The 24,345-nt window shown below is 62.2% G+C and overlaps 1 protein-coding gene across 21 annotated transcripts in view; it reads right to left on the bottom strand.

Annotated features, from left to right (window-relative positions):
- The window catches only part of NCOR2 (nuclear receptor corepressor 2), a 177,496-nt gene that overhangs the window by 52,984 nt on the left and 100,167 nt on the right, over positions 1-24,345 (bottom strand). For 19 of the 21 annotated variants that reach the window (XM_059408204.1, XM_059408218.1, XM_059408222.1 and 16 more), the window contains 3 exons: positions 14,115-14,264; positions 12,819-12,991; positions 10,877-10,939 (listed from right to left, as the gene is read on the bottom strand). In XM_059408204.1, coding sequence (XP_059264187.1) covers positions 10,877-10,939; positions 12,819-12,991; positions 14,115-14,264 — 386 coding nt within the window. The remainder of the gene's footprint in view (positions 1-10,876; positions 10,940-12,818; positions 12,992-14,114; positions 14,265-24,345) is intronic. The other 2 variants (XM_059408208.1, XM_059408212.1) reach the window with 2 other exon arrangements.

The following is a 24,345-nucleotide window of genomic DNA, read 5'->3' as shown; positions in this document are numbered from 1 at the left end:
GGGGGGCGGGGACGGGCTCAAGGGGCCACAGCCATTCGCGAGCTCGTGGGGACAGACCAAGGGCAGAGTGGAAGAGGGGACCCAGGTTTTCCGCTCTCCTGCCTCCGGCCCCGTGTGCCAGCCCGACAGGCCACCTGCTCCCCCGTGGAGGCTACGGGCCACGTGGCGCCCCAGCGGGCTCCTCAGGGTTCCTCAAGGACAGGCGCGCAGGGGCGGGCTGGGGCTTGGGATCAAGTGTCACCCAGCCCCCTGACCTTTCCCTCCGCCTGCGCCAGCAGCAGCTGCCACTTCCACAGAACCTGGCGGAGGACGACGGGACGTGAGTTTATTTATATTTCCCCAGCCGGGGCCAAGGGAGCCCAGGCAAACACGTCGGGCCGGAACCCTGGGCGGGAGAGGGCGGGTCTCCCATCTGGGCCTGATGGTGCGGTGGGGGGGGGGGGGGGGGGGGGCGCAAGGGGGGCCGGGGGGGGGGGGGGGGGGGGGGGTATAGGAAGAGCAAGGAGACCCGGAGGGTGGCTGGACCCCAGAGAGGCTGACCTTTCCAAACTCAACACAGAAATAAGGAGGTGGTTTGGAGGCGGGCGGGGGCCTCAGGGTCCTAATGAACTCCACTTGTGGCAGCAGCAACCGCGGGAGTTGACGAGGGTGACAGGGTCACCCAGCCCTTCCCAAAACCGAGCGGTGACTCCAGGAGGAGCTCTGGACAGGGGAGTCCAGAAGCCCTGCCTGGGAAGTGCTGTGTGGTATCAGCCGCCCACTCTGTTCTCTGAGCCTCGGTTTCCTGACAGCTACATGAGAGGCTGGGGTGAGTGTCCTCATGTCGCTGGCCAGGGCCCCCTTCTGGTTCCTGTTCCCTAGGCTGAGGGTGCTGGGCACAGGGACAAGCGCTTCAGACCTCACCGAGCCTTGCAGACCACCTAAACTCGACCCAGCGGAAAGCCCCCCAGCCCCCATCCAGCTAGAGGGAGCGCCTCTGAGCGTGCACCAGCCAAGAACCGCCCCCGCCAGCCTGCCCCAAGCTGACCGAGGTCCTGCCCTCCCTCCCCTGACAGCCCCAGCCTGACAGCCAGAAAGGCGCGGTGGGGGGTGGGGGGGTGGGGAGAAGGGGTCCCAAGGGAAGGGGTGGGGATGGGGTCCCTCGGGCACAGAACTCCTGCGTCCCCTGCCTGCCGGCCACAGCCAGGTCCCTGTCACCGGTACCCAACGCCACCCCAAGCCCCTCCTGGGGCCTCACTCACATCCTCTCATCTGCGTCTCCCCCTCGGCCAAGTTTTCCGGAAACATACGGCTTGGAGGATGCTCCAGGGAGTGGAGCTGGGAGCCGCGGGCTGGGAGGCGGGAGGCTGGGCGGCCGCGGTGCCGGCTCCGCGAGGCTTGTGGCTGGAGCAGGCTTGTGGCTGGCGTCTGCTCCCGCTCAGCTCTGCCTCACATCCTTCTGTCCAACGGCGGTGGCGGCGGCAGCGGGAGGGAGGGAGGGAGGGGAGAGGAGGGAAGGGGAGGGGAGGGGAGGGGAGGGGAGGGGAGGGCGGCGGGCGGAGGCTGGCTCAAGAAGGGCGGGGAAGCGGCTCCGCACCGCCCGCCCCTGGTGGCCCAGGGCTCCTACCGCCCGCTGCTCCGGCGCTGCCAGTCCTAACACCGCCCCCCCCCCCCCCACCGCAGACCAGGGCGTGAGAGGTGCCCTTCGCCGATGGGGGCGGGCGGCGGGAACTTGTCAGTTGTGTGCTCCTGCCCAGTGCCAGGCGTCACCAGGGTGCACCGAGTCCGAGGCTCCTCCAGGCACGAGTGCACCCTGAACAGAGCTCAGCAAAGGGTGCTGGCCGGGAGCCCCCCCCCCCCCCCGGCCCCCCCCCCCCCCGCGGGGCAGAACCCAAAGAGCCCAGCCTGACGGGGCAGCGGAGCCCTGAGCCGCCTCGCCGAGCGCCTGGGCTGGCTCTTCCTGCTGCCTGACCCAGCGAGACGCGTCGTCAGGGCTGAATGTGACCTCCAGACGGAGGCTCTCGGGAGCGGGCGGGCGGGGGAGCGTGGCAGAAGCCCAGGTTCAGAAGGGGCGGGCCAACTTGGCACTGGCTTCCCCCTCCCTCTCTCCCCATCCGTGGCGGTGGCGGCGTCAGCAGCAGCGGTAAGAACAGATGAGGGTTCAGAAAAACAGAGCTTCTCCACCCCAGCAGACGGGGAGCAAACAGCTTCTTCCGCTGTCTTTCCCCGCTGCCGCTTCCACCTGCGGTCCGCCCCCACCCGGCCGGATGCTGCCAGGCCCTCCCTGGGACACTCTGGAGGTCTGGGGCCGCAGGAGCGCTCCTTCCAGCCCCCCCGGGGCTACGGAAGGGCCAGGCTGGCTTCACATTCCCAGAAGCAGCTCAGGACTTGAGTGCAAATGAGACCTCCAGCCACTGAGGGCTGGGGAAAGGGGCTGGAGTCCCCACACAGTTCGTTCTCTGCTGCCCAAGGGTCTGGGGGGGGTGGGGGGACAGCGGCCTCTTTCCTCCCTCTCCGAGACACCCCTGACAACCAGAGCCGCCTGCCCCGATCAACAGCTGTGAGACCTGTCACAGGCAGTTTGAAAGTTAACGGGCTTGAACTTTGGAGCCAGATCCAGGTCATGACCGATTTCTCCAACTCCGGGGTCACCGACCTGCTTGTCCCTTTAGCCCTCAGCCTTTATGTCCTGCCCACGGAAACCCAAGGAACGACAGGCCTCCCTGACCCACCTGTGCGCCCAACCCTCGACCTGGGATCCCAACCGTGTCAGGGACCCAGGACTTTCTGCCTGAGTCCCTTGAGGAGGCCCGAGTGAGCTTTTAGAGCACGGGTGACAACCCATGCCTCCTGGGATAAAATCCAGAGGCTTCCGTGTGTCTGTGAGGCCCTGCAGAAGCAGCCCCGCACCCCCACCCAGCCTGCTCCCCACTTCTCCTCTTGCTCACCCACCCGCCGGGACCTTTTAGGTCCAGCCCTTGAGCATGACCCAGGACACTTAACACCAGCTGCTTCCTCTACCTGCATGGCTTTTTCACAAACCTGCCTCTGTCCTCCCTCAGCTCAAGGGACACCTCCTCAGAGAAGCCTTCCCTGACCAGCTTCTCTAAAGCCATCCCCCAGCCACCCTGCCATCGCAAGGCTTTGTTGCCCGCGGAGCATTCTGAAATTAGCTCTTTGCTCCACGGCTCACGGACTGTCACGTCTCTGCACCCGTAACTGCCTGGCATGCAGAAGGCACTTGGCGAGTGAACAAAGTTCTGGATTCCTCAAGTGTTTGGGTCTGGGGGGCTCCCCTGGGTGTCCCATGGCCCCCGTGCCACCTCTCTGAGGCCCCCAGGAAGGAGCTCCTGAGAGGAGGGGGCTGAATAGGGCAGGGCGCCCTAGACCCTCACCAGACGAGGATGGAGGCAGGGCCCGCCAAAGTTCCACGCCTGTGCCCAGAGGGCAGATTCTCCCGAGGTCCCCTGCGGTCTGGATTCCCCGACCCCACTTCTAATTTCTAAGGAAAGAGTTTCGTTCTGAAGAGTCAGGAGGCAGGAACTAGGAAGTGAAATTGACCGAGACAGGAAGTCGAGCCAGGAGGTCTGAGTCACATACTCGAGCTGAAGGAGACAGAGGAGCAGTGCGTGGCTGCAGGGGGGCAGCAGGAGGGGCATCACAGCACCGTGGCCCAGGGTGGGTCTTGCTCTGGCCGCTGACTGCTCTGGCCACCCTCAGAGGAAGCTTTCCAGGCACCGTGCAGGGGCTGGTGACAAATTGTTCTTATGGGAGCAGTGACTCAGCCCCCAGAGAGGCCTCTGTCCCTGGTCCAGCTCCCTCTCGGGCTACAGGCAGCTCTCTCCCCACCGAGGGTCTGCAAACCCGACCAACAGCTCACCATCCGTGAGCTCAGATAACAGGGCGGGGGGGGGGTGCCTGGTAGCACCTGGCAGGGGATTGGGGAGGAGGGGGGCAGACCACCATCCATCCGTGTCCCAGGGATGCCACGGCTGCTCTCTCTGGAAAACCAGCACCCCCTTCCAGGAAACACAGTGACTCCCCCACCCCCGCCAACCCCTTCCAACCCTGAGGCTTTCTGTTCTCTCCAGGAAGAGCACAGGCTCCCTCCAAGAGGGACACATCCCCACCCCTCCTGCCAGCTGCCATTTTCCAAAAGAAACTCCAGTTTGCGAAACAAAACTTTCTGCCCAAAACACTGTCGAAGGAGAGGGGAAAAAAAAATCCAGCGGGCTTAGTCCTGAGTCACGGCACTTCCTTCTTCCAGAAACCCCAAGCCCTGGGTGGGTTGGACGCAGACTCAGCCATTCAGCTGGCAACCCGGCTGGGCACTGACTCTGTGTCAGAGCTTCCAAAACTCCGGCCAGTCCCGAAATCCCGTCAGGATCCTGGCTAGACAACATCGTGCCTGAACTTTGACTTACCTGCCTCTTCCTTTCCATTTATGCTTTTAAAAACAAGCCCCAGTTTCAGCAATTAGAGCCACACATCATTGATGGGACGTCCAACGGCCACCTCTCCCCCAACACACGATCCAGTAGACATTTTCAATGAAAAGAAGTCACCTATGTGTGACCCCATGTCGCCTTGCCCACCCCCCCGGGAAAATGCCACGTGACCCGCTCAGCATCAGGTTTTCCTACAGAGCACAGAGCGGGCTCCCAGGCCGAGCAGCTCTGCGCCGTCTGCGGTGCAAGCGCCGGCTCATGGCTCCGGACCTCGGCGCTCTCCTCTGCAAAGCGCACTGTGCTTGTGCGCGTGTGCCCATGCGTGCAGGCACACGTGTACGTCCACCCTTGTGGAACACTCGCCTGATGCACTAGTTCACACGAAGTGCTTCAACCGGCGAGCCCTGCCCCGCGACGACACTCAGCACCCTTGGCCAGGTGCCGCTCTCCGAGGGTCGGCAGCCGACGCGCCCGCTTTTCTCCTGGGAGTGAAGAGGCCTGGTGGGTGCCTCACTGGAGCTTCAAGGGGGCTGACAAGGGACCACAGCGGGGTTGGGAGCCTGCCCTTGAGGCTGGTAGCCTCCTTCGTCCCGAAGTCATGCAGAAACTTGACTTTCTCCTCCAGCACATGCCGAGGCATCCAGGACGGGGAGGCAAAGTGCCGGAGATGCGACCCCTGCCCTGCAGCCCACGGGTGGCAGCGGCTCCCCATCCGCGTCCGCCCTGTCCCTTCCAACGACCCTGAATGCCGCCGATTGTCCCTCCGGACGACCCTTGGTGCCGCCCCCATCCCCACGTCAGCCTCCCTCAGGCACCCGCTCTGAGGGCGGGCCCTGTCCCCTTCTGGGCCCTCGCTGACCCCGGCACCAGAGGTAGCCCCACACACGTGAGCCCTGCCGGCGCACGAAGCACCGCGCCGACAGCCCGTCCCCAGCCTCTGCCAGTGTGTGTGCCACGGGCTGGCAGTGCGCTCTGGCCGCTCTCATCCATGCCGCCCGCCGTAGGGGCAGCAGGAGGCTTGGGCGACGGATGCGTGTGTGGGGAGGGCCCGCTCTTCTGAGCTCCGGGGCTGGGGCTCACGCCTCCCCTCCCTGAACTTCAGACTCTTCATCCGTAAAAACTAATTAAAGCAGCCAGTGTGCACAACAAGCACTTCAGAGGTGCAAAGCAATTAGTGGTTTCTCCTTCACTCCCTTTGAAAGTGGTGGGGGGTGTGCGCGGGGGGCGAGGGCTGCAGGCGCAGGGTTACTGCGAGAGAGAGAGAGAGAGAGAGAGAGAGAGAGAGAAATAGCGAGTGCAAGCGCGTGTGTCTGCACTGGGGTCAGCCTCAGAGCCACCCAGCCCGGGAGGCTTGCCTGGGCCGCCTCCATGCAGGGCCACTCCCCGAGCCTCTCTCCCTACACCAGGCGGGCCACTTGGGGCCAGGGAGGGACTGGCAGCATGGAGCCAGACCAGCACCTCTTCCTGGTCTGGAACAGTGTGACCAGGGGCTACCCCGCCCCCTCCACCGCGGGCACCCTGCCCACCGGAGAAGAGATGCTGGGGACCCAGATGAGCTGCCAGCAGAGCCCCAGGCCTCCCGCGCAGCTGGGTCAAGACTCCGAGCCAGGCCAGGCTGACCTTTCCCAGGGGAACTAGAACCTCACATCCCAGCCCAGCGCCTCGCCTGCCCCTCCTGCCCAGCATGGCGCAGAGCCTGAGGGCGGGCAGCCAGCTCCCTGGAGCTGCCCGGTTCCTGGGGAGGCTGCTTCCTGCACATGCTCAGTCCCTACTTGGTGCGAGCCCCAGGGCAGGCAGCCCTGGCTCCGTGCGCCCAAGAAGAGAAGGTGCCCACCTGCCTGCCCAGAACGCTGCAGCTGTTGTGCCCCCTCCTCCCCACTCCCCACGCTCTGGGCCTCCATCCCACAGCTGTAAGGCCAGGATCCCAAGCGCCTCTCCACCCCTCCCCTTCTCTTCCCCCTCACTGCGTGTTTCGACATCTTCTGACTTTGTCACACTGCCCCTGCCATGAGGCCTTCGCTCATGCTGTTTCTGCTGCTGGGATGTCCTTCCCTCCCTCATTATGTGATCTTTTAAAAAGACTTTTCTCTATTTATTTCGAGAGAGTGAGTGATCGCGCAGGAGTGCACACAGGAGCAGGGGGAGGGGCCCCAGGAGAGGGAGAGAGAGAATCTCAAGCAAACGCTGTGCTGAGTGCGGAGCCCCACGTGGGACTCGAGCCCACGACCCCGAGATCGGGACCTGAGTCGAAATCAAGAGTCGGACGCTTAACTGACGGAGCCACCCATGGGCCCCTCATTATCTGATTAATAGTAGCCCGACCCACGGACTAACTCATTCAAACCTCACAGCGGCCCCAGTCCCACTCTGTAACCAGAGTATCTGGGTTCAAACCCCAGCACCACCAATTAAGAGCTGTGTGATCTGGGACAGCTCACCTAACCTCTCTGAGCCTTGGTTTCCAAATCTGAATAGAAGGAACGAAGACCAGCACCTGCCTTGTATCCAGGAACACTGAGAAGTACCCAGCAGTGTCCCTCACTATCGTTTGGGCTCTGGGTGCCAGCCCAGGGGCTCCGATCTCGGGGAACCCTCTCGGTCCTTGTGGAACCTCCGCCAAGGAGGTCACTCACCTCCAGCCTGCTTCTCCAGCTGTGCACAAGGAGCCAAGGCCCGAGAGGAGCACACCCTTGCTCAGGGTCACACCCCCGCAAGGGCCAGAGCAGGGCCTGAACTCAGCACGAAAGGCTCCGGACACTCTGTATTGAACTGTGGGCCTACCGCTTCTGAGCGCCGACTGTATACTAAGAACTGTACCTTTACGGTCTGTGCCCCCCTTACGATGCCCCCGGGAGATGGCGTCCCAGCCACATGCTGGAGTCGGGGCGGAAGGAGGCCAGGAGAGGGACGGGCCAGGCCAAGGTCACCCGGCTGGGGGATGGATGACAGTCACAAATGGTGACGGGGACCTCAATATGCCTGATACACCGCTGGGTTTTGCTTTGTTTTTCACGGAGTCCCAGTGTCGGCTACACTGGGCTGAACTGGGCTGCCTCCAAATTTCAGGTCCCTGCCACCTCTACACATGACCCGACTGGGGAAAAGACTCTTCGGAGATAAAGTCACATTGAAGTGAGATCCTCTTGGGTTAGTAAGGGTGTTTGTAAAGAAAAGGGAAACAGCCTCACGAAGACAGAGGCAGAGATGGGAGCCGTGGACGGAGGCAGACGTCGGAGGCTGGACAGGCAAGCCAGGTTCCCTCCCTACAGTCAGAGGGAGCACAGCCCTGCCCACACTCTGACTGTGGACCTCTGGCCTCCAGAGCCGGGAGAGAACGCCCTGCTGGTCTAGGGCCCCCTGTCTGTATGTTGTTAGGACAGCCCCAGGAAACCCACACAGCGGGAGATAGTCTAATTCCCGCCAGACCCAAGAGGAAACGGAGGCACAGAGAGGTTGACAGATGTGCCTGAGATCCCAGAGCTACAAGGCCTGGTTTTCCAGGGAGGGGAGGAGGGGGTCCTCTGTGGCTCAACCTCTGAGGCCAGGCTGCTGGAGGTCTTCTGGGATGCTCGGGGCAGGCTCAACAACCCCAAGACCCTGGGGACAGCCGGCTACTTGCTTCCCCGGACTCCCCAAAGGAGGGACCAAGTCGGCTCCTCTCTGGGTACCCCTGCCCCACTCAGGTGAAGCTCCAGGTCAATGGGAAGGCTAAGCAGCAAGCTAAGGGCATGCCATCTGCCTGCAGCTGAGCTGCTTCCCGAGTCCCTTCCTGGGCTCCTGAGGGCTGGATTTGGGGGGCGGGGGGCTCCACAGCATTCCTAGCATCTCCCCGCTCCCCGCAGGCTCATGCTGGAGCCCAGCGGCCCCGGGCTGCCAGCACCTGCCTCCCGCCCCGCCCCCGCCCGCCGCCTGGAACACACAGCCATTAGCAGCCACCCTGAGCAGTAATTGTCCAGATTGCTGTAATTCACGGCAGACGAGCACGCCAGCGCTCATCGCATTATTACAAATGTCACTGAGCAGGGCCTTGGCGTGCACAGTCCCCGGGGGGTTCTCGCGCGGTCGTCTCTGTGGGCAGGACGCGGGATGAGCTCACCGCCGCTGTGAGGACCCAACCTTGAGACAGCGGGGCACACTCCCGTCTCGGCCGGTGAGTCATCCCCGCCGACCTCCCATTCCCCAGATCTGCCCTTCCCAGAGGGGGAGAGAGGACAGCCGCCAACTTGGCCAACTCCCGGTTCCCAGGCAGCAGGGAGGGGGGCCAGGGGTGGAGCCGCCGTGACAACAGAAGACACTCTCGGGGTGGGGGAGCACGGCAGAGAGGGGCTGTGGGAGCACGGGCTGGCGGTCCTGGGCCTTGCACACAGAGCCCCTCACTGCCCCGGTGAGAGGGGAAGTGGAGGGTCCCGGGTGACATCACTGCCAACGACGGGTACGCAGGGGACTCGCGGGTGCTTGACAAAATGTGCGATCCTGCACAGGTGTTCCCAGTGGCTCTGTTCACAAGAGCCCGAAGACAGGAACAGCCCCCATAACCGTCGACCGACAGACCCATGGACGCATCGGCAGGACCCCGCGCGGGGCACTACAGCCCGGCCACGAAAAGGAACGAAGCCCACACGCCAACACCACTGACGAACTTCGCCAGCGCAGGGCTGAGTGAGAAGCCAGACGCGGGGGGCGTGTCCCGCGGGATCCATTCGGGTGAACGGCAAATCCACAGACACAGAAAGGAGGTTAGGGGACGCCAGAGGCTGGCGGGCCTCGGGGGCTGGGCGTGACCACTTGTGGGCATCGGGTTTCTGTCTGGGGTGGTAAAACGTTCTGGAACTAGACAGAGGTGATGGTTGCACAACACTGTGAAGGCGCTTAATGCCACTAACTTGTACACTTTGAAAGAGCAAACGGTAAATTTTGCGTTAGGCGTGTTTCGCCGAAATTCCATAAAAGAGAAAAAAAGACTCATGCGATCTCAGGGAAGACTCCGTTGCACCCAGTGGTGCAATCCAGCCTGGAACCACAGCATGGACAGAGAACAGAGAGAAACCAACAGAGGAAAAAGCACCGTGCGCCGCCCCCCGCCCCGGGGCTAACAGCACCCCTCCTCTGCCCCGCAGTGAGAGAGGACGCCCAGGACCCCATGTGTGCTGCTCGGCCTGCACCTTCCAGGGCCTCGCCCAGGAGGGGAAGCAGAGGGCTCCTCTCCCGAGTGCTGAGAGGGTCGCTGCTCGCCAAGGGCGGGGAGCTCGGAAAAGGGGTCTGGGCCTCAGGGGGGCAGGGGGCCCAGACAGGAGCTGGGAGGGAAGGCCCTGCTCAGGTCTGGGGCTGCTCCTGGTCAGTTTCTGAAACCCCAGGGCAGAGCACTCAGGCTACTCAGCACCCGCTTCCCAGGCTGGAGTGTAGGGGCCTGGAGGCTGTCCCGTCCTCACACTCGCCTGCCCCTGGGTGCCCGGGGCCTTCACAAGAAAGGCCATCTGTCCCCTCTGTGAGTCATGACCCAGAGCCCTGGGCACAGGAAGCTGCACGTCTGCGGTAGGGCCCTGGTGGGGCCAGGGGGACGAGAGCTGGAGGCCTGGACTTGCTCCGGGCCCCAGGCCGTCCTTGGCCTCACTCCTCACTTGGTCCTCTGTGAAACGGGATGGACACGAGCCACTCTGGGAGCTGGGACCAGAGTAAATGAGAGCAGGTGGGTAAATGGAGCTCAGGCACCCCCGGCCTCAGCCTTCCTGTCAGTGCTGGGCATGGCGAGCAAGGAGTCAGCCCCGAGACCAGGGGAACCCAAGCAGATGCAGCCCCTGACGGTACAGGACCCGTGCTCAGGCCCCTCGATGCCTGTTACCTCTGATTCCTCACGGATGCCCCTCCCACTTCACAGAACGGGAGACTGAGGCACAGAGATAGGTCATTGAGCCACGAAGGGAAGGACCCGGCTGTTCTGGCTCCAATGAACATGCAGCTGGCTTCTAAGGGAGGACACGGGGTCAGCACTACCGTGCACGGCCTCCAACCACAGAGATGACACAGCTGAAGGGGACACGCAGCTTGACCCTGTGACCCCGCTGTGGTGGCTGCTGGCCAGCTCTGGGCCTCCCCTCCAAGACGCCCAGGTGCGCTGCCACCAGCATCTACGGGGCCACGACATGCTGACCCCGGAGGCGACAGAAGCGGTCCACTGACCCGTGCGCACAGCCTGAGCTGCAACTTTTCGGAGCTGTGCCTCAGTGTCACCCTGGGGTCACACTGTGTGCCTGACGACGCAGTCACTGCAGGGTGAAACCAAGACTCCAAGGAAAAGCAATCTGAGATCAGCCCGAAAGCAGAGCCTGGCCCTACAGATGGCTCCAGAGCCCGTGTGTGGGTCAGGCCCAACGTGCCTCACCCTCCCCAGCACGAGAGCTGCGGGGTCTGGATGCCAGTCAGGGCGGATCAGAGCCCCCGGAGCCCCTCACCTTTCTTGGCCGTCTCCATTTCCTCTTCCGTCCAGCGAGAACTCTCGTTCATCTCCATCGAAGCTGAAACGGAAGACAGGATGCATTGGCAGCAGCCCGAGGGGCGGCCCAGCCTCCACACGGCCCGCTGGGATGGCGGTGGTGTCATCAGCCCATTTTACAGGCGGGGACACTAAGGTGGTCTAGGGTCTGGACTGTGAGGACTGTCTCTGCATGCACTTGGTTGGGAAGGGGGTGACCTACATGAAAGCTCGGTGACCAGATGAAGGTCGGGGGCACTCGGGACGCGAGCTTTGGGTGGACGGGGCCCTCAGGTGAGCGTGGACTTGTCTATACGGGTGATTCTTTACTGTTAAACCCTCGGTTTTCACCCACCAGCTGCCAGCAGTCCCCACCCCAACTGTGACAATCAACGAGCATTCCAGGCATGGCCGTTGTTGGCCAGAATTGTCCCCTGGGGCTCATCAGGTCCCTCACTGAGAATGCTGCTCTACGGGGCGACTGCTGTACTCTCCCCAAACTCCACCTGATCGGCAGGAAGTTTTAGAAGGGACATGGTTCTCGCGGACCTCACAGAGTTGGCCAGGCCTCCACTGTGGCGCTGTTTTTGGATCTCTCCTCCAAGGTCCCCCAGATAGGAGCCCAGTTCTTGCCCTGTAAATTGCTTAAGACTTCACCAAGAGGGCAGACACGAGGAGCCAGCGGCAAGGACTCAGCGCCTAAAACAGCACCAGGCCCAGAGGATGTGCTGGGGAGAGGCCGGCTGGCCAGTGGGGAAAGCTCCAGCAGGAGGGAGAGGAGAAGGAACAGCTCCCGCCACGAGAGGGGAGATGCTCCCGTTCCCTGCTGCTGTGGCCTGCCAACCTGTGAGACCTCACGAACTTTCCCTTCTTTCCCAAGGCATCCTCGGAGGGAAGCTAGAAGTCTGAGCTTTGGGGTGCTGGGACAGCCCGCTGGAGGGGCCGGGGGGTGTTTGCCCCAGCGTCAGCCTGGGGCCTAACAGGAGCTTCCCAGAAGTTAGCCGCCCCCCTCCCCCCTCCACTGAATCAGCCTCCGGGCACCAAGGGGCAACCAGCAAACGACTATAGGAGTCACATTAAATTTGGGGCCAGTGGGGCTGGGTCTGAATCCCGGTGAGCTCACGACTATGGAGGCAACATCCTCAAAGAGCCCATCTATGAAATGGGTACAAATTACCTCCCACAGGAAGAAGGGACAAGTGTCTGATACGGACCCTGGGTGTCGGGTAGAGGGCATCTGTGACAACGAAACCTCACCTCCATCAGCTCCCACCCTGGGGAGGTATCCTGGTGGCCGGGGCCTCAGCCTGAGCACAGAGCTGGGAAGGTCAGTGCCCCCCCCAACAACAGCCAGAACAGTACAGATGACAGACACACGTTGGCTGCCCCCCTGTGGCTGAACTTGAGAACTGCTACTAGAGCCATCTCTCCCCTCAACCCCCCTACAACTTGAGGTGGGGGGGTGCTCAGAGCCCCTGGGGGTGGACGTCTGCTGAGCAGGAGAAACGGAAGCCCACAGAAGTGAAGTATGAACCCGGGAGCCTACTGGGGCTGGGAACGGGCGGGGTGGGGGGGTACAGTCTGCGCCCAGGTCCTTCTAGACAGAGGTAGGGCTACTCGGTGCCAACTGCTACCGGGAAGAAATGAGGGCCAGGTGCGGCCGGATTTTCTCATTAAAAAACAGAACCCAAACTGGCCATCTGGATTTTAATGTGAACCCTCCCAGTTCCGGGATCACCGGGGCTGACAGCCACTAGCCCTTCGCACCCCCAGGCACCGTCGTGGGCTCTTCCCACACCCGGCAAGCGCTATGGAGATGAGGGCGCACAGAGAGGTTTAGGAGCTCTCCCCAGGTCACCCAGCGCGTTCAGAAGCTCAAGCTGGGATTCAGAAGCCACGGTCCTCCCTGGCCCAGAACTCACCCAGCTCCGCGCTCTGCTGCGGGGTGACGGCCTCCTCGCTGTTGGCCTCATTGGCCATCGAGCGGGTGATTCGGCCTTTGCGCCTTCCCTGACTGTTGGCCGTTTTGCGGCCTTTGGAGGCCACCGCCTCCTTCTCATCGTTGTCCTCCCCCGAGGTGTCATCCGTCTTCTCCCTGAAGGCCAGAGACAGAGACAGGGATGGCTTCGTCCACGCCTGGAGACCAGACGACCATTGCGAGAGACCTGCTTTTCTTTAGCTCGAGGAGCGCTGGCTGCCAGGGGTGGGGGGTCTGGACCAGTCAGACGCTGGGAGGCAGGGGACGCTCAGGGGAAGGGCCGGCGGGCAGCAGCTACCCTCTCCCATATCACGGGGTGCCGGTGGGTACCACCGACGGGCCACCTCACTCCCCAAAACAGAGAGGCTCCGCGGGCCTCTAGGAACGGCCCTCGCTTTGCTGGCCATATCATCAAGGGCCACCGTGCCTCGCAGCACGCACAAAAGGGAAGTCTCCTGCGGGCGTGTGCCACCGAGCCAGGTGTGTGGGGGTGCGTGTGACCTCCGTACCCAGAGCCGGAGCCTTCTCAGAAGCAGACTCAGGAGGGCGGACCACGGGGCCACTCCGCTTTACCATCCCCGCCTCCCATTCATCTTCCTGAAGGCCCTCCCTGGGCGTCCGGGAGGGGGGCGGGGGTAACGAAGCCAGATGTTCTCCGAAGCCACATTCCTGAGCCTCTTCCAGGTACCTGGCACGGAGCTGTGCGCCCCCCCCCCCGCGCGGACCTCCAGCTGGCCGCGCTCGGTGCCCGCCCCTGGCAGGCACGGAAGGCTGCGCCTTGATCTGCAAGAGCTCACGCTGACAGCGAGAATTCTAGAGGTGAGGGCAGGGCCCGCCTGCATCCCCAGTCCTTCCGCTAGCTCCTCTGATTCCCCCGTCCCCCGCCCGGCATCTCGGGAGACTCGGCGGAGGAGGGAGAGAGACGAGGCGGCAGAGAGCTCCAAAGTCACTGCCTAGATGTATTAGCTCAGGAGTCGAGCTCAAATGCGATCAGTCTCTGAAGTCTCCGGAGGGTTCCAGGAGGAAAGGGCGGGCGGGAGGAGAGGGGAGGGGGCCGGGCGGGCTTCCGGAAGGGGATTCAGACGGAGCCAAAGATGCCTCCCTTCCCGGCAGACAATCGGCAGGTGCCGAACCGCTGTCCCCACAGTCTGCGGAGCGCTGCCCGCAGGAGCCCGGCCTCCAAGGAGCACCTCCTCGCCGCTCCCTGGGGACGCAAAGCCAGGCGGCCCGGCCGTCTTACTTGCTCAGCTCCTCCTTGTCGTTCTCCACGTCGGGCTTCTCCTCCTCCTTCTCGGTCTCCTTGTCCTTGTCCTTCTCCTCCTTCTCCTCCTGGTTGCTCCGGGGCATCTGCTGCTGCTGTTGCTGCTGCTGCTGCTGCTGCTGCTGCTGCCGGCCCGGGGGGAGGGGAGAGGAAAACAGTGAGACCGGGCTGGGGGGGGCGGGGGGGAGTCCCTGCACCTGGGGAGACGGCCGGGCCGCAGCCTGGGGACCTGCAGCCCACGGGGCCTGGGGAGCCAGGAGTCCCAGGCGAGGTGTAGAAACTGGAAGCCTGGGCTAACTCCTGCCTCCTCCATTCAGGGGCTGTGTGACCTCAGATGAGGATCTTGACCTCTCTGTGCTGATTCTGCACAGCAGGGCTAGTCAGCACGCCGACACCTCAGCCAGGGCCCGGGAGGCGGAATCGAGAGGAGCCTCAGAGCTGGTGTCTGGCGTGGGTGTTAAAGTGGGACTGACGCCATCAACAGCACGGGGAGGGCTGCTGGTCGACCTGAAGCCAGAGCAGGGTGAACACCGGGGAACCTGGGGACACATTGCTGACGGACGAAGCTCAGGCCACCTCTCAGCCTGTCACCACATCTGTAAAATGGGCTGGCGGGAGGGGTGTCCTGGACCCAGGCCCGTGTGAAGGCGCTTGCTGCCGCGTCGAGGACCCACTCTCGCAACAGCCGGCTTGCCCTCCTCACATCAAGGGGACGTGAACCTCTGCTTCAGGGGGAGACCAAAGGGGCTCACAGCAAACCAGCCTCCTCTTGAAGGCATTTCATCTGCCCGGAGGCAAGCCAGGCACAGGCCCATTGCCCCATTAGCCTGGGCTGCTGAACCTGCCCTCGTCAGCACCAGGGAGGAAGTGAAGGCAGCCCGCTCCTTCCCGAGAGGTTGCCCGACCTTCCTTCCGCCCCGCCTGATTTCTTTTAAAAATGTATGCCAGGGGCACCTGGGTGGCTCAGTGGGTTAAGCCTCTGCCTTCGGCTCAGGTCATGATCCCAGGGTCCTGGGATCGAGCCCCGCATCGGGCTCTCTGCTCAGCGGGGAGTCTGCTTCCCCACCCCCACCTGCCTGCCTCTCTGCCTACTTGTGATCTCTGTCTGTCAAATAAACAAATAAAATCTTTAAAAATGCACAGCCACCCCGAAGACCTCCCTGCAGACACCTACCGACCGGAACATCTCTCCGTGCCGACGAGCCAAGTGAAGGGAAAACGAACCCTAGCGAAGCCTTGCGTGTGTGTGGTGGGGGACGGCCAAACGGATGACCCGACAAGGAGAAAGAAACGAAGCTGAGGGAGAAGGTGCCGGCCGGCAGGGTCTCGCTCTCTCCCTGCAACTTTCCTGTGCCTCAGGAACACATGCCCGTCCTGCCAAGGCCGCCTCGGCCTGCGACACCTCCCTGGACCCTCTCGTGCAGCTAGAACTTAGGAAGCGGGAGCGCAGGCCAGCCGGGGCCATTCTGTGGATCCTGGGGGGGGTGGGGGAACCCGCGCTCTCTGAAGCTGTGGCAGAGGTCGCCCCAGGACCTCCTGGCTCGACTCTGCCTCCCTCTCTCCAAGAACCCCCTCTATTCTGTTGGAGGAGGCAAGGGCATGACGGCTGGACTTGGAACAGCCTCTCCACCCCCACCACGTTGCTGCCGATCCCCGGTGGCTGGCCCTTAACTAGCCTGTCCCTCTCCCCCCGAAGCCCTCAACTTGAACTAAAGCATAGACTTCCCATTGCCTAGGAGCTGTGGGCCCCTCTCACACCCAAAAGGCAAAGTCGCTTTTGGAGCTTTCCATCCCAGCAGGTGGAAGTGGGACAGAGAGGTTTCCCCCTTTGTTTCAACACAGCGTGCCCTCTGCACCCTCGCCTGATGAGGGCGGTGGGGATGATGAGCAGGGGTCAGAGACCTGGCTCCAGGGCAGGGGAGAGTGCGTGGCTGGCTGGGGAAGGGGACTGACCCCTGCCCCACAGGCCACCCAGCCTGGCTCCCATCTCCGCCTGTCAGATTTGCGGACTTCTACGACACCCGGGAGCCTGACGCCAGGCGCTGGGCACGGCAGGGGCTCTCCGGCCACAGGGAGCTCGGCACCACCCGACACGCCTTCGGCCGCACCTGCACCCAGACCCCGCCTGGGCGGCAGCCTCACCCCAAATCCCTCCTTGCTGTCCCTCCCAATGGCCACAGGGGCCCAATTCTAAGCCAACCTGCGGGAGGCACCTGTCATCATCCCTTGGATCTAGCCTGGGGGCCCTCGAAGGCTCCTGGGACCTTATCCTCCACCAAGCAGCCACCACCCCTGCCAGCACAGCCAGGGAGTGCAGCTCCCACCCACGGGGCCCAGCCCCGCACCCATGCCTGCTGACCCGTGCCTCCACGCACGCCCGGCACGTTCTGTTGATGAGCTCCCGGCCCTCTGAGGTCCCGAGGACAGGAATGAAGATGAAAAACCGAGAGGAGTGGTGAGCCGGGGCTCCATCCACGGAGGTGGCCTGTCCTTGGCACCACGCGAAACCCCACTTCGTGCCCTTAGCCAACCTCAGACAGAAAGGGCAGTGACCCGTGTTCCCAACCTACAGGGAAGCAACGCTTCACAGTCTCGGAGGAGAGCCAACGGCCGGGTCCCACGGTTTCTAAAGTCCTACACCTAGCCTCTGACCATAGTCTGGGGGCTCGGGTCAGAGGCACAGGTGTCTTTGGGTGTTCCTGTACCTTCCCATCTAGCCCACCCTGTCCCCCACTCAAGATTCCTCGAACCCCCACCTCCCCGAGCCTGGGCCAGCCCGTAACCATCCCCACCCCCGAATCATCACCCAGGTCACAGCACGAATAACAAACACCAGTCTCAGTGCCCTGCCCCGGGCACTGCTCTATGAACTGCAATCATCTCCTTTACCAGCCCCTTCATTCTCCCATTTTACAGAAGAATAAACGGAGGCACAGATCAAGGGACAAACCAGGGACACAGCAGGGCCAGGATTCCAGCCTACGCCCAAGTTAACCCCGGCCATGCCGAGCCCACACTCCCACCACTCCACCTACTCGGCGGGCCCCTCCCCCCTCAGCGGTGCTCGGAGCCAGAGTCTCCCGACCTGTGCCCACCTCATGCGGAGGTGGGGCACCACAGCCTGCTCACGATTCCCACCCCTTCCCACCAGGTGTGCAAGCCCAGTGCTGGACACCGGTGCCCCTGCCCAGACACTTTCCCAAGCCCTAAGAAGTGCAGGGGTGCGGAGGAGCGGGGAGTGCAGCAACACTGCCGTGGAGCCACGGCACAGGGCCCCGGACAGGCTCAGGGTTTCCTGCAACCTGGCTGCCGTCTCCCTTGGGAGAGGTGTCCCAGCCCCCCCAGCTGAGTGGCACCGTCACAGGGGACGAAAGGGAGGAGCCCCAGGCCTCAAACACATTTTACAGTGGGACAGACTGGTCAGGCACAGTAAGGACCCTCTGCCTGGCCCCCTGCTGCAAGCAGGAGTCGACGGGATGACTCAGAAGTGCTCCATTCACTCCAGGTTTATGGGGCGAGATGGGGGCCCCACTCATAGCAACCCCCACACCCCAAGCCAAGTCCGTCTCCAGAAGCCTTCGATGGTCTAGGGCAGCACACAGGAGGACGGCTACATCAGCGAGGAGGAACGGCCACTGCGGCCCCAGCCCCGGACCTCAGGCCATCCACGGCCGTGGAGCTGCACTAGCCCCCTTTCATGGGGAAACCAGAGCCAAGCTTCCCACGGCCTGATGACCGCACGCACAGGACACCTGGGGAGCCCGGGCCGCGGCCACACCAATCACGAATCCCCAGGTTACTCCGATGGCCGACCAGGCTTGAGATCTAGTGCCGTAGACAAGGAGCCAGCCAGCTTTTCCTGTAAGAGCCACACGGTTAATTCTGTGCGGCCACAGGTCCCCTGGTTTCTGGCACAACTGCTCAACGCACCTCCGTTTGTAACCTGAAAGCAACCAAAATGTAAACAAATAGGCATGGCTCTGTACCAATAAAACTTTATTTACAAATAGTCAGTGGGCCAGATTTGACCCGAGGAGCCATCACATGCCACCTGTGCCCCAGACCAGTGCTGCTCCGTCTAGACCGTGCACGAATCAGCCGAGGACAGTGGGGAAGTGCAGACTCCGAGTGTCTGAAGTGGCCCTGAGCCACTGCATTTCTAGGCAGCTTCCTGGGGGCGCTGATGCTGCTAGTTCCTGGACCACACTGAGGGGCGAGGCTGTCAGGGATCCTTGTTCCCCAAAACACACCCAGGACCCTTGCCGCTGGCAGCAGGGTGACACCCGTGGACCTAGGGAGGTGGGGAGATCCGGAGGCCAAGCTCCCTCTCGAAGCACTCTGGAGCTCGCAGTGCGGGGTCTACCTCTGCTTTCCAGACACGTTTCCGACTCACGATGGGCTTCATGCCCAGGACTCGGTTGGGAAGGTCCCTCCCAAACCACAGCACGGCTTTGCGGAAAACCTGACCAGATCCATGGTCAGCCAGAGCCATCAGTTCCGATCCCCGAGGGACCCCTGCTTCCGGAGCTGAGTGCAGGACAGGCAGGAGACCACAGAGCCTGCGCTGTGCTGAGCCCCAGATCAGGGCTGCACGGAAAACCGCACGAATAAAAACAACAAATCCAGACGAAGGCTTCTCTTCATTCTACCTGTGAGTTAACCGAATCTTCCCGGCAGCCCTGGGACGACCTCTGCTCCACAGCACACGACACAGGGACACGGAGACGCCGAGGGGCTGGCCCCAGACTGCACAGCATTTCCCAGCAAGATCCTATGGGCAGGTGTTGTGCCTGCGACCCCGGGCTGTGGGGTCATGGGCTCCCCCGTTCAAGCCCAACTGTGCCACCACCTGCACGTTCCCACAAGGCGGACACTACGCCACCAAAAATGCGATCCCCAACCTTCCCCAAATGACAGAGACAAGGAACTCCGCCAGGGCAGAAGGAGGCTCGTGCTGGGGACACCTTGAAAGGCAGGGCACACGACAGATGTGGTGGCAGCTCTGCCTGACCCACGGGGACGGGAAAGGAGGCCTCTGAGCAGAGTCCCCAAAGGCTTTCGGTTGACAAGGATGAGAGGGGACACTACAGGGAGGGGACCTGCCCAGGCAAAGGCACAGCGACATGAACACGAGCACTGTCCCTACCGCGTGACATACTGGACATGGCTGCAGAGCCTGGCCATCTGTAAGCCTCACGCTCTGACACACAGGGGTGTCCTGGTGCCAGTGGACAGCCACCAAAGGCTCCCGTCAGTAGCTGGGGGGTTGGGACAGGGGATGACGTCTTCTGCCCCTTGTTGAAGGGCAACGCGGCAGCCGATCCGGGAAGGCGGGAAGGCGTGGCTGTTGATCCCGAAGGAAAGAGTGAGAGCTGACGGGATTTAACCCTCCGATGACAGGTCCTCAGAAACGTGCCATGAGAGCTTCCTCGCAGCCCGCAGCACCCACGACATCGCCATCTCAGCCACTCACTCACCCGTCACTGAGTACAATGTACCCCCCAGGGAGCAAACCCCAAGAGGGGCTCTGTCCTCACGACCGACACCTGCCGTCTCTCGGCGGTGGGGACAACGGGGCCCAGGAGCCCGAGGCAGGTGGGAGAACTAGGGTCTGGTCAGGGGTCAGAGGCAAGACACAACAGTGTCTTCTGGTCCTGGCTGGCGGCCTGCACCTGACCCTTGGTGCCCTATGCGCCTCCTCCAGCCCATCTGTCCCTCCTGGGGAAACACAGACAGCGGACGCCCCCCGAGTCCAGACAGAGGTGTGGAGGAGCCGGCTCGGATCCACTCGCAAGAGCAGACCTCAGCTTTCAAGGATTTTGTAGTTAAGCTGTTAAACACAGCCGTTATCAAAAACTGAACTACTCATAGTCCTGTATCCCTGAAACAAATAATAAATTAAATGTTAATTAAAAACAAAAAACAAAACCTAAACTACGTAACTTTACAGTTAAAGAACTTGGGATAAAAACAAGGGTAAGAAGTACTCAAAATGCGGGCGCCTGGGTGGCTCAGTGGGTTAAAGCCTCTGCCTTCGGCTCAGGTCGTGATCTCAGGGTCCTGGGATCGAGCCCCACGTTGGGCTCTCTGCTCTGCAGAGAGCCTGCTTCCCATCCTCTCTCTCTGTCTGCCTCTCTGCCTACTTGTGATCTCTCTCTGTCGAATAAATAAATAAAATCTTTAAAAAAAAAAAAAAAAAAGAAGTACTCAAAATGCAGCATTTCCCAATTATTAGACTACACAGATCTGTTATCTATCTATGCTCTCGAGGTTACTGACGTCAACGGCATCGGCACAGAGGAAGTCTACTGCGTTGGGCACGCCCCCTCCCAGCTACACCGAAGGGCACGCCCCCTCCCAGTTCCACCTTCGGTGACGTCATGACGGTGGCTTAGATCTGGAGCAATGGGAGTATTTATACCACAGCAACTGTTACGTGCTACAAATCGGGGCTTCGCCCCCACAAGGCTGGGTGCTGAACACTCCCCAGCACGCCCCTGCAAACAGATGTGCCAAAAAAACCCGAGTAGCATTTCTCTCTCTCACACACACACACACACACCCATGACATCTGTTCTGCCTGCAGGGAGATATGTGGTTGTGGCAGCCAAAGCTCTGTTTTAAATTGTCGATCGGACCCTGTCCTGCCCCTGGGAAGAAGACCAGGGGTCTGACAGACCACGAGGCCATGTGATCTAGTCCCTGCACGCCCTAGCTCACTTCAGCCACTTCCCTTGGGGCTGCTCCCCCCTGCCTCCGGGAAGATGCCATGTTTACTCCTACCTCAGGGCCTTTGCACTTGCTCCGTGGGATTCTCCCTCTGACTCTGCCTGGCTGGTTCTTTCTTATCACTCAAGTTTGAGCCCAGATGACCCCCTCCTCATAGGAGCCTTCGAGGTCAGCTCCCTAAAAGCTGCCATCCCTCACACCAGCTGCCTCCTGACACTCTGCAGCCCTCATGACCACCTCCAACAATCATGCTAACTCACTTGGGCACTGTCCACCTCCCACATGGACGTGTCCGCTCCGGGACCTCACTTGTCTTGTTCACTGTGCAATCATCTAGAATGGGGGTGATCAACGTGAAATCATGACACAAAGGTCTCCAACACGGCCACCACCCACCGGGATGCTCCTTGAGCGGTCAAGCCCAAGGGGACCCCTCCTGCCGTGGCCCACAGTAGCACAGACCCACACAAATGCTGCTCTTCTGGTAACTATTTCCTGACTCCTGGCAGCCCAGCTTGAGATGCCCGGATGTGGGGTCTGTCAGCCCCCCACCTCTCACCCCACCCCCCGGGATCCAAATGCTCCATGCTCACATTTTCTGGGCTGGGCTCACATTTTCCATGTCCTTCTATGCCTTTGATGTGGTTTGCCTCGGACAGGGCTGGCAGAGAGCCAGGTCTCCCCTGCCCCCACGTCATGGCCCATGAGAAGGCCATGTTTGTCTTCTCCCAAGACGGCAGCCCAGCTTGCTCGCTCCCTGGGGTATGGCCTCTCCTGGGAAGGAGACCACCCACCCTCCTGAGAACAGTGGTCTCTGAAATGTGTCTGGGGGTGGGGCGCAGGCCCGGAGGGGCCTCCCACAGTCTCTCGCCTCCTGGGCAGGAATCAGGGACATCTGCTCACTGAAGCGCTAGATCTGGACAGTCTGGCCCGGCCCTGCTTGTCCCCAACAGCGCAGAAACGCCACCTCCTACAGGCCTGGGCCGCCCAGGGAAGTCGTACAGAGCCCCAGGCTGGAGGCCCATCTGGGCTCCGGGCAGCCGTTCGGGACACGCACACTCATGCTTACCCAGTGGGCCAGGAGAGACGTAGCCCCACCCGGTGTCAGTGTGGCCGTTTCTGGCCTGTCCCACGTCCCTGCCAGACTGCACCGGGGGGAGCCCTCAAGCAATTTCATCCACCCAGTCCTGGACCCCAGCACCGACTGCACAGCAGCTGCCCGCCCCGCATGGACCGTGGGGGGCTGAACCCACCCCGGCACAGCCTTCCGGGTCACGCTGTCCCCCCATGAGCACTGCCCCAGGCACGGGAGCCTCTGGTGGTGCCTCGGCAACCGGAACAAGGTCACCTGTCCCTTGGCAAGAAGCAGGGAGAGGAGGCGCAGAGGGACAGGAGAGGAGGAGGGGGGGGAGGCAGAGAAGGCGGCTGCGGGGCGTGGGGAGGGGGAGGGCGTGGATGGAGACACGGAGGGAAACCGATACGGAGCCCCACACGTGGGGAAAGAGTCAGGAGACCGGATAGGAAGAGGGAGGAACAGGACAAGACAGGAGATCAACCTAGAAAACACAGGAGCCTGAGGTGGACGTCTGGTCGGCGGTGGGAGCCGGACTGGGCCACAGCAAAGAGCCACAGAGCACAAGGACATGCAGGCCAGAGGGCAGGTGGGGAAGTTGGGTCCCCCCACCCCAGACGTCCCAGGGACAGGCCAGTAGGCTGGGGCCCAGCTGCCCCGGGGTGGGGGAGCACTCACTCCCAGGAACATACCCCCTCTGCGGGATACCCCCCTCCATCGCCTGGAGGGCCGCACTGGCCCCTTGGTCCCAGCCACAGCAGGGATGGGCCCTGCTGCTTGGCCCAAATCCGCCTCCCACTCTGCTCCCCGATGGCCGGCAGAGTTAGGCCGACTAGCAACCACAGCATTCCTGGACTCTGGTTCTGCAACTAGCCGGGATAATGGGGCTCCAGTCCATGAATCATGAACTGTAAACCGCTGGACCGTCCCCCACCTCAGCCGGTGATTCACCTCGTGGAGAGGATGCTCGGGCTTGGGCCCAGCCCACGAGCGCGCCTGCCGCTCAGGGGAGGGTCTCCCGGGCCAGGGTCCAGGATCTGCGGGCTCGGATCCCACCTGCCAGAGCTCAGGTGCACAGGGTCCAGCAGGGGTGGGTGGGAAGGGGCTGGCATTCCAGAAGTCTCTGGCTTGGCCCACATCTTCCTCCGTCCAAATATGGAGACGTTTCCAGAGGTGGATGGTACCCTCTGTTAAACAGCAAGATGACCCTGGTGCCCCGATGGCCAGGGCTGAGCACCCACGCCGCAGATGCTGGGCGGGTCTCCCTGCCCTCAGGGCAGCACAGCGGGTCTCAGGGTCTGAGCCTAGAGACACCCAATGGCAGATGCTTTTCATCAAGGAGGCTTACATTCCACTTTTGTAACCAGCCAAGCTTTCCAATGTGACCATAACCCCAGGAACAAATGGTTGGTACAGGGCCCGTGATGAGGGTGTGACCGGACAGGGAGTCACCTAAACAGACGCACTGACGTATTGCTTCACACGCTGTGGTTAAGCATTCAAGGAGGTCATGACCATTGGGACGTGTAGTTAGCAAATGCGAGAATGCACAGGATGTGTCCCCCGTAGGGACTGGCCAGGCCCTTTCTAGAAGGTGCTTGCTGCCCCCTATGGCCGCAAGTGCCCCCGGCCATCCCCAGCCTGTGGGCTGAGACCTGGCCCTCTCTGCCCACCTCAGGACACCTCAGAAGGGCCATTTCAGCTCATCTCCCCTTCAGGGTCATCTCTTCCTCCTGCGCGCCACCCCCAACCGCGGTAGGTCTAGGCAGGCCCGTGAACCTGCACCAAGCCTCGACTTCCGCGTCTGCCAACCTGCTCCCTCCCCCTCCCTTCCTGGGGGGCCTCCCCAGTAAACATCCCTCAGGCTGAAGTTCTGAGTGGCCCAGACCAGCAGCCAGTACTGCTGGTGGCTCTCGGGCCCCACAGAGGGGCGCATCCCGGCAGTCTGATTTTTGACAAGCCCTCCGGTGATGGTGGGAGGCCCCCAGCCTGACGTCAGCTGTGTCTCAGGCCCGTGACTCAGTCTGGGACCCCAACAGGGGACAGCCTGAGGACACGGACTGCAGCCCGTCTGGAGCAGGAGGCGGTGTCCCCTCCGTTCTGGGGAGCCATCAGCACCATGGGTTCCTCTCCTTCCCAGATGTGGGGATGTGAGCCTCGGACCCCCTTCGATCCCACTGAGACAGGAAGGCTGAGGAGAAGACATCAGGGTGACAACATCAGGGCCATCCCCCATCTCCGGGCCTGGGCAAGGAGTCGGCCAACTCAGAAAAGGCGCCTTCTACAGGGGGGCAGGTGGGACCGCCCAGCCAAGAGAAGGGCCATCGAGCCCCCTCACCAACACCTTGAAGCACCCGGCACCCCCTCACAGATCTTCCCGGCACAGTCTGGGAGGTGTCAAGACAGCCT

The sequence above is a fragment of the Mustela nigripes genome, chromosome 8, assembly GCF_022355385.1.
Source record: "Mustela nigripes isolate SB6536 chromosome 8, MUSNIG.SB6536, whole genome shotgun sequence".
Classification (NCBI taxonomy): Eukaryota; Metazoa; Chordata; class Mammalia; order Carnivora; family Mustelidae; genus Mustela; species Mustela nigripes.
This window is presented reverse-complemented; position numbering and strand designations above follow the sequence as displayed.